Source organism: Mus caroli, chromosome 10 (genome assembly GCF_900094665.2).
Source record: "Mus caroli chromosome 10, CAROLI_EIJ_v1.1, whole genome shotgun sequence".
Classification (NCBI taxonomy): domain Eukaryota; kingdom Metazoa; phylum Chordata; class Mammalia; order Rodentia; family Muridae; genus Mus; species Mus caroli.
The window spans coordinates 121,032,705-121,041,422 of NC_034579.1; the positions used below are offsets into that span (position 1 = coordinate 121,032,705).

The window sequence follows — 8,718 nt, forward strand, 5'->3', positions numbered from 1 at the left end:
TTAAAAACCCAACCACGGTTTGCTGGTTTGCTTGCCTTGAAACCTGGTGACATCAGCTCAGTCCCTGGAATCCACATAAAGACAGAAAAAGAGAACTGACTCCAAAGTTATCGTGACCCTCGCATGCAGCATACAGCTCTCTCTCTCTCTCTCTCTCTCTCTCTCTCTCTCACACACACACACACACACACACATTCACCAACCAACCAACCTAACAAGCCAGGAGACCAAACAATACAACTCTAGTAGATAAAAGGTGAAAACATCAATATGAGTCTGTATGAGGAAGCACACTAAGGACGGTTTTAATAGTCAGAAAGAGGCATTTTGCTTCCCAAGTTTGTATGGCTCCCATCTAGAGGTTTATGATAGGGCTCCTCCTGTGGTTTCTCTCTAGGGATCTTGAGTAGTGGATCTTTTTCTCCCCAGCCCTGCTTCCCAAGTTCACTTAAACAGTAGAACAGATAACTCTCCAGCCTTTCACGGCCTCCTGGAGATAGTCGTAGGTAGGCCTGTGTCTTTTTCTCCAGTATTCCCAATGAAGCTCCTAGGCCCCTTGCTTTTTCTGATGATGTCGCTTTGTTTTTGTTGTTCCTCTGTTCTGCCTTGGCTATTACCCACACAGGAGCCTCCTACATGTCAGTTCCTGTCTGTCTTCAGCCTTCTCTGGAACTATCTTCCTACCCATCTCTAATCCTAAGGTCTCTGGCCAAGGTGCTGCAGACAAGCTCCTGTCCCTCCGACCCAGATCCCCCCCCCCAAGGCTGCGACTCCCCACTTCTAGTCCAAATCAAAGCCCCGCCCCGAAGGCCAAGCCCCGCCCCTGCCTCGCGTGGGCTCCGCCCCTCACTCACCTGAGGCGTCTCCGCGCGCGCGCAGGCTGTTGGGGGTTGAGGGAGAAGGACCGTGTCGGGTGGGAGAAGAGGGGTGGGGAGTCCCCCACTCTGGCCCAGGTGGCCCACCGCGGGGGGATGGGGTCACTGAGGCGGCGGCAGCCAGACCGATGCCGGGATCTGGGTGCTCAGTGGTGGCGGCTCCATCTCCATCAGGGGCTTCACCTGAGGAGGGACCGGCCCCCCCACCGAGCCCCCCCCATTACGGCCATCTCCCCCCTCCCGAGTAACTTCCGGTCCCACTCTTCGCGACAGGCGACTGGGCCAAACACCGAGCGCCCCCAAGCCGGGGAGACTGCTGAGGGAAAAAAAATAAGGGAGAGGAGCTAGGGGAGAATAGCCGAGCGCCGAAAGATTTAAGTCCAAAACGCCTTGTGGTGCAGAGGTTAAGTCAAATCTATCCTTCATCTGCATCTAATTTGCAAACTAGGTGCACACTACTATTCCTCATCTGCATCTAATTTGCAAACTAGGTGCACAGTGGTCGCCCCGCGTGCCTCCACATGTCTGTCCCTGGTGCCAAGGTTTGCCCCTGCCCTCCCTAAGATAATATTGATTTCTTTCCTTTTTGCATTCATTGTCAATCCTGCCTAGAGAACAGGAATTGGGGAAACGGTTTGAGGGCAACAAATTTTTTTTTTTTTTAAATCACTTCTCTCTTTATAGGTATCTCCAGGTCAGTCATTTAGGTAGTGCTGCAGATGACAGCGGATCTGAGAAGGGAGACACATTCCTTGATTTTTCTAGCAACTACACCTCCCTCCCGCTAGCTTTGGGTTAGTATCATACCTCCTTCTTGCAACATGTTCACTGTCCAGGCCCAAGAGATTCCAGTCATAATCTTAAACAGACACTTTATTGGAATAATTTTAAAAGTAGCACTCTACGAGGGAAATCCCCTTGCATCCCAGAGGCAATTGAAAATAGTTATGTAGCTGGGCAGAGGTGGCGCACCCCTTTAATCCCAGCATTCTGGAGGCAGAGGCAGGCAAACCTCTGAGTTTGAGATCAGCCTGGTCTACAGAGTGAGTTCCAGGACAACCAGGGCTACACAGAGAAACCCTGTCTTGAAAGGGGAAAAAAAAAACAAATAACAAGAAAAAGATGATGAAGAAGAAAAAAAATGTACAGTAATTACACATTCCACACACCACGCACACATCTGAAGAATCTAAGCAATGCAAAATAAGGCCCAGATGGGGGGGCATCAGAAGTAGAGGTGACCATAGGGTAAGAAAGAAGTGTTTTCCAAGCTGCTCTCTCACCCACGCAGCCTCTCTCCAAGCACAGGGTCAGGGGCCAGAAGAGATGTGTGTGCCGAGGTACAGCTTAAGGCACAGTACATACAAGGTTACGAATCAAGGAGAGGAAGGAAATGTTTATCTACAGCAATGAGGATTAAGGCTGGGTTGGTGAAGAGGTCTAGGTGGTTCTTTGGGTACAAATGGTGCCGTTCCATGCTTTCATGGGACCACCTGAACATGGACACGGTGCCAGGCATTGCTGAGTACACCCCGAAGGTTCCAGATTGGGGCTACGGTGTCTGGCTGCACATTGTAACTGTCATCTACAGCTTTGCAGATGATGTTCAATTCCTTTTGCTCAGCTGGCACCTGAGCTTTCAACTGCCATATTCGCCAAGCCCAGGCCTTCCTGGGACGTTGTTCCTCTCCCTCTAGCTCAGCTTCCTGCCAGGTTAGTCCCCCATCCACAGACACATCCACTCGAATCACAGCCCTGCCACCACCACTCCATGCATAGCCCTTGATAGTCACCTCGCCTGACTCTACAATGGCCCCATCTTGAGGTTGTGTGATAGCTGACTGGATAGGGAGTTCCTGAATTGATGGAGCTAGGTCAAAGTTTACCGTGTCCCAGTCCACAGATGGAGAAAAGCCTTTGTAATCCCGCCTCTGCCAGTGACTATAACTCTCCTCTGACTCCACACTCACTCTGCCCAGCCATTTGACGTGGCGGGCACCTACTACACCAGGAACCACCACCCGTACAGGGAAGCCATGGTCACGAGGTAGAGGCTGACCATTCATTTCATAAGCCAGGAGGACCTCGGCTTCAGGATCCATGGCCCGAGCCAGAGGGATAGATGCTCCATAGGCAGTTCCAGTGGGATCTGAATCCAGTCCTTCAAAACAGACATGGGCCTCAGAGTCACAGAGTCGATGACCAGCCTGGGCTAACACATCACAGAGCCGGGCCCCAGCCCAGCGTGCTGTGCTGATGGCCCCTGTTCTCCACTCCAGACCTTTCACTTCCTTGACCTTACTCATTTCGGAGCGCCGGTTACCAGCACACTGCAGAGTGACAGTGACCTCATGTTTGGGAAACTTATGCAAATCATCCAAGGACAGAGACAGTGACTGACCTCCAGGTGCCCCTACTACATGTAAGCGATAGGTGTGTGGGTCCAGGTTAGGTACAGGCAGATGGTTACGGGTGAAGAAAATAGGATTTGGTGTGATGTAGCCTTCTGTTAGCAGTTCAGGAGGAGGCTCTGCATTAAAGGGGCGCTGGCTATTAATCCTCAGGGCTGGATGACGAATAGGATCATCAGCATAAGGGTCAGAGGCTTCCAAGGAGGGGGACATGCTATCTTCGGGGTTCAGTTCCCCAATCTTATACTCGGCCAGTAACTCACGTACATGGGGCTGGTTGTGCACAGCATAGAGGGCCCAGAAGGGTTCTAGGGGACCTCCAGCTGCTAGCATCAGTTTCGATGGTCCTCCTGGATGCAGGTCCACAAATTTTGTGACATCGAAGACCTCAGAGCCTAGAGTTACCCAGACTCCAGTTTTAGGGTTGTTGTGAGAACGCACATCCTCTTTAGAGTACATCCGTGGTGACTCCTGGGAAGCCTGAGGGTTGAGGAGGGAGAAAGCGAAAGGAAGAGAATATTAACTCACTTTAGGTCATTCTGACCCCATCTACAGTCAGTCTGGGAAATTAAGGGAGCAGGTTGTATTTCTGCAGTGCATGAAGACAGAGCCTATAAGATCCCTTTGTTCCAACATGGAAGCTCTTTTCCCACTTACCCTACATCGTTGCTCATGGTAGACCAGCACCGCACCCAGGCCTAACAGGGTCCCCATGACTTTCCATCTCCGAGTCCTTGAGTTATCATCAGAAAAGGTAAGGCTGGGATGCTGGGGCTTAAGTGAATCATTTGTGGAACATGCTTGAATGCAGAGCCTCAAGGGGGTTGACTTGACTCTGGAAGACAGAGATATTAGTAGCACAGAACATCCCAAGAAAGCACCAGTGAAGTAGTGTGGTCGGTCACCTCTCCCTCATTAGTCACCGGTTTGCAATTGGAATTTGGTTTCTTCCGGATGGGTAGGACCAGTGAAATATGACTTTCTCTTTCCTCCATCACTGTACTATATTATATGTCAGATAAGATAAATATCTACCAGATAAGATAATTATGAGATAGACTAGGAGATAAGTACTGGCTTGGGATAACCTACCTGATGGCCTGTGGGAGCCTCACAACCACGGATCTGTATAGCCGCAGCAGCATCGTGGCAAGATCTACAACAAGAAGATAGATTCTAGGTTTCAAACCAAGAAAACCCCATGTTTGGGAGACCTGAGAATGCATGGTCTAAATGTGTTATTAAGAGTACACTTGGAGCACTTCAGAGACACACTGTGCAGAAAGGAATGGGGTGGAGTGGGGAATGGAAAGGTACAGAGGCTTCTAGAAAGAACAATGCCCCCAGGCAGAGGAACTAAAGGACAGATTAGAGGTTTGCTAATTTTTTTTTTTTAATGATGCTGTGTATTGAACCTAAGGTCTTGAGAATATTATAACTCTACCACTGAGTCATATCCCCAGCCTCTACTTTATAATTACTTCTAAATTGAGACTGATGAAAACAGACAAGAGATGGTGGCAACCTAATGGGGTGAAGGAGCCAGAATCCTGGAAGCAAACTGCCTGGGGTTTGCAAAACCAGGCCTTGTCATTAACCAGCTCCCATGGCAACACAGCGGGCCTCTCTGAACTTGTATCCTCATCTCTACCCAGCGGAACTGATACGAAGAGTAAACAAGTAATAACATTCACTCAGGCCTTTCCTCTTTTCTCCCTCCACCCTTCTAAAATAAATACCCCATCTGAGAACTGAACCTCAATTCAGAGTCTCCACCCTGACCTCGTAGTCTATGGCATTCTAGTGATCTCAGCAAACTGAGCAGAGTCAATGGCCAGGGTGTCAGGGGATGGGCTAGAGAAGGAAGTTAGTTTTTCTGCTCTCTGTCCTGCTGAGGTGTCTTCCTCACAACCTAGTGCCTCTCTGACCCAGGACGGTCAAAGTGGAGAGGAGTAAGAAGCCGCCGGTTGCTGAGATGCTAGAGATGGGACTCTTACAAATGGCGAAGGAAGATGGAAAAAGCGAATTTTTCTCCTCTTTACGCCTGGGCCACGGGGATCCCTAATCTTCCTGCCATCTACTCTTAATTTCAGCAACCTGCTTTTTACCAGCCCCGTTCCAGGTTTGGGAGGAGCGGCCTGCTAAATACCGAAATGCTACTCCGTGGTGCAAGAGTAGTCCTTACTCTCTGGGACACTTTAGGTAGGAGGGTGTGTCTGTCCAGAATTCGGACAGAACACCAGCCTGCGACCCCAGGAGCACACCGACATCATATATGGAGATACTGGTTCTTTTGCTACTGCTAAGATTTGGAGTTTGCTCCAAGTTACTCCAAGATTTGGCGGCACTGGCCGCCTTGGTCCCACCGTTGCCCTCCCTCCTTTCTCTCCCGGTCGCAGTCCCCTTACCCGGCTGGATGTCTGCAGCGGAACAATTTCACCCGCCCCGTGCCCGGCTAGAGCGGCCTAGCGCGGAGGGGCGGGGCGGGGCGGGGCTCGGCCGTGACGTGTACAGTTTGTGCAGGCGTCCTCACGCCCCTCGCCCGCTCCGCAGCCATTGGCCCCTAGCTTTGCAGGCTCTTGACGAGGACTGTCAACTGTCGCCCGGTCGCCGGGTCGCCGGGTCGCGAAGCGGGGGGCGGGGCGTCGCCGGGTCCTGGATGGTACAGGCCTCTGCCTCCCGGGGACCGGAGTCACACACTGGTGACCAGAGCCGACCGCAGCTCCGTAGGGAATCGTGAGGCCCCACTGATGCTCTGCATCTATACAGTGGAAGGTGACAAGGGCTTGAAAGGTGGCCACGAGGATGGGGACCACATTCCCGGGGAAGACCCAGGGTTTTGCGGATATGTCCCGCGCCTCGGTAGTTCGGTGTTGCAACGTTGAGTCCTAGGGAAAGCAAGGCCAGGAATAACGGCAGAAATGATGCCCAAAATAGTGGCTCAACGATTGATTCCCAGAGTGGATTTCTGAAGTGTGAAAACAGCAACAGCGAAAAACCATGTTTTATTTGAGACCAAGGTCTCACTATGTAGCTTTGGCTGGTCTGAATCTAGCTTTGTTGATCCAGTACCGACCGCACTTAAAAGCATGCACCAGCACACGCAGCCTTTAAAAAACATTTCTAAAAGTCTGCGTGATGGATTTTTTAAAAAGCGTCTACTTAAACAAGAAAAAGGGCAGTTTAACAAAAGTATAAACATTGTAGTCTTGTATATAAAAAGTAAAGGACACTAATAGAAAATTTTGCTATTACTCTTAACCATTTACTAGATATTGAAAACTTGACATTCACTTTGTGCTCCGGGAACAAACATTCATAGACTGCCCTCTAGAGACCAGAGGGTTGAGCTACAGTCGCATCAACTTGGAGCAAACTTTTACATCTGGAAGATCATCTTTTCCCATTTAGGATTTGTTTGTTTTTTGTTTGTTTTTTTGAGGAGTTGGGCTAAGAATCCTGAGCAGGGAAGTGTACTCAGAAGAGGGGACGTGATAGTGAATAGGTGATATTGACTCTAACGTTTTTGGGAGTGGAAAGGTTTCCAGCCTTTGCAGATTATCATCCTAACGGTTGGTTCTGTTTTTGTTTTTATTTTTTGAGGCAGGGTTTCTGTGTAGCCCTGACTGTCCTAGAACTTACTGTGAAGACTAGGATGGCCTCGAACTCACAGAGATCTGCCTGCCTCTGCCTCCAGAGTGCTGGGATTAATTTAAAGGGCACCTCCAGGCCCTGTTGTTGAAAATAGAGTTTCAGCTGGTGTTACAGTGCCAGAGTATGATTCCAGCAAATAGGAGGCTGAGGCTGGCCATGATTGTACACTACTAATGCACCGCCTTTATTTTAGGGAGCTACTATCTCCTGTAGTGCAGATGGACCTCGACTTCCAGGTGCTGGGAACGCTAGGTGTGTGCCACACACCTGGCTCAACCTTCACAGTCTCTTCATTGCACAGCTGGAGAGACTGAAAGCACTGCTAACTTGACAAAGGCCCACAGATGGTGATTAGGACTGGCCTGGAAACTAAGAGCTGCCTGACTCTAACTGGCTGGCCCTCTAAACATCCTTTCTCACTTAGAACCCTCATACCTACAACCAGTCTCTTAAGTTTTCATTTTCTGTGTTTCAGTCCTTTAGACTATGACTGATGGGAGGGCTTCAAGCAGAAATAAGAAACAGATCTGGGCAGAAATGTTTCTTGTTGGGATAGAAGCTACTTGATCAATCAAAGTTAATTTAATAATTTTTTGGAAATATGGTCTTGCTAAATTACTATTTAGGATGCCTTTAAACAAGTCTTACAGCTTCAGCCTTCCTAAATAGCTGACAAGTGTCACCATATCCAGCTGTTTCTCTTTTTTAAGATTTATTTTGTATGTATGAGTCATGTATATGTACCATGTGTGTACCTGGCACCTATGGAGGCCGGAAGACATCAGCTACCCTGGATCTGGAGTCATTGATGGCTGTGAGCTGCCATGTGGGTGCTAGTATTGAATCCAGATCTCTACAAATGCAACAAGTGCTTTAAACCACTGAGTCATCTCCCCAGTTATCTTTTTTCTGTTTAATCTTAAGGTTATGGATCCAATTCAGAAACTAATATACAAGTGAGCCCTAGAAAAATGCAAAAATACTGCATACTGGTCCCAGCAGTTCAGATATGGCATTCCTCTGTCTAATCTCAATGTGGTTCAAGGGATCCAGACTATACCAACAAACAGAAAGAAAAATAAATCACATTGATAAATCATGTATCTCTGAATATAAGCACTCTCTCTCACACACACACACAGAGACACAAATAAAAATAAAAACAAAATCAAAGAAATAAAAAGGGTTATTTTCCAAATTGGTTCTTCGACTAGTTAGAGGTGCCAAGGTGGAGGGAAAGGATACTTGAGGTATCATGGATTTATTTCTCTGGGCCCTTTCTTCCCATTTTTTAGTTTCAGGCAGAAAAACAAAACAACAGTCCAGTACACTTTCTTTCTTCCTTTTTTACTTACATTAAATACATGGATAAATCAGCAGTTGCATTCTGTTGCCACGATTGTTATGTTAGGAGAGTGAAAGAAAGGCAAATGCTTCCTTAGGAAAGAAATATAAAGGCAAAAAGGATGAGCCCTCCCCCTAAAAACTGATCAAAACAAAAAAGGTAACGGGGGAGGGGAGGGAGAGAACAAAACCCCTCAAGCCCAACAGAGCTCCAGCAAAGGCAGGAGAGCTGGCAGGAGAGGGAAGGCAGCAGGTAGGCCAGGAACTAAGGCCAATACTGTTCCTAAGAGAGGGGGGGAGGGAGGGAGGGAAAGCCTAGGGAAATGGTTTCCCAGCCCCAAGGCAATAAAACATCTTCACTTTTGCAGAGAAGGAATTAAGTTTCTAAGAGACTTGGAGAGCTTCCCTCGAGTCTCCACTTGTAAAATGGATGT

The 8,718-nt window shown here is 48.5% G+C and overlaps 1 protein-coding gene across 1 annotated transcript; it reads right to left on the bottom strand.

The window, feature by feature from the left end:
• Positions 1-1,727: 1,727 nt before the first annotated feature.
• On the bottom strand, positions 1,728-5,779 carry Suox (sulfite oxidase). Its single transcript, XM_021174274.2, has 4 exons — positions 5,695-5,779; positions 4,379-4,442; positions 3,944-4,121; positions 1,728-3,766 (listed from the first exon to the last, which is right to left on the bottom strand). Exons 2-4 carry the CDS (start codon positions 4,429-4,431, stop codon positions 2,357-2,359), a joined length of 1,641 nt encoding a protein of 546 aa, XP_021029933.1. The 5' UTR covers positions 4,432-4,442; positions 5,695-5,779; the 3' UTR covers positions 1,728-2,356.
• Positions 5,780-8,718: the final 2,939 nt, after the last annotated feature.

Bases quoted from the DNA above. Each gene is read 5' to 3' on its own strand.
- Suox (XM_021174274.2), bottom strand. From the start codon at position 4,431: ATGCTGCTGCGGCTATACAGATCCGTGGTTGTGAGGCTCCCACAGGCC. The intron at 4,122-4,378 runs GTAGGTTATCCC...TCTGTCTTCCAG, and splicing joins AGGCTCCCACAGGCCATCAG to AGTCAAGTCAACCCCCTTGA. The intron at 3,767-3,943 runs GTAAGTGGGAAA...CTCAACCCTCAG, and splicing joins ACCATGAGCAACGATGTAGG to GCTTCCCAGGAGTCACCACG.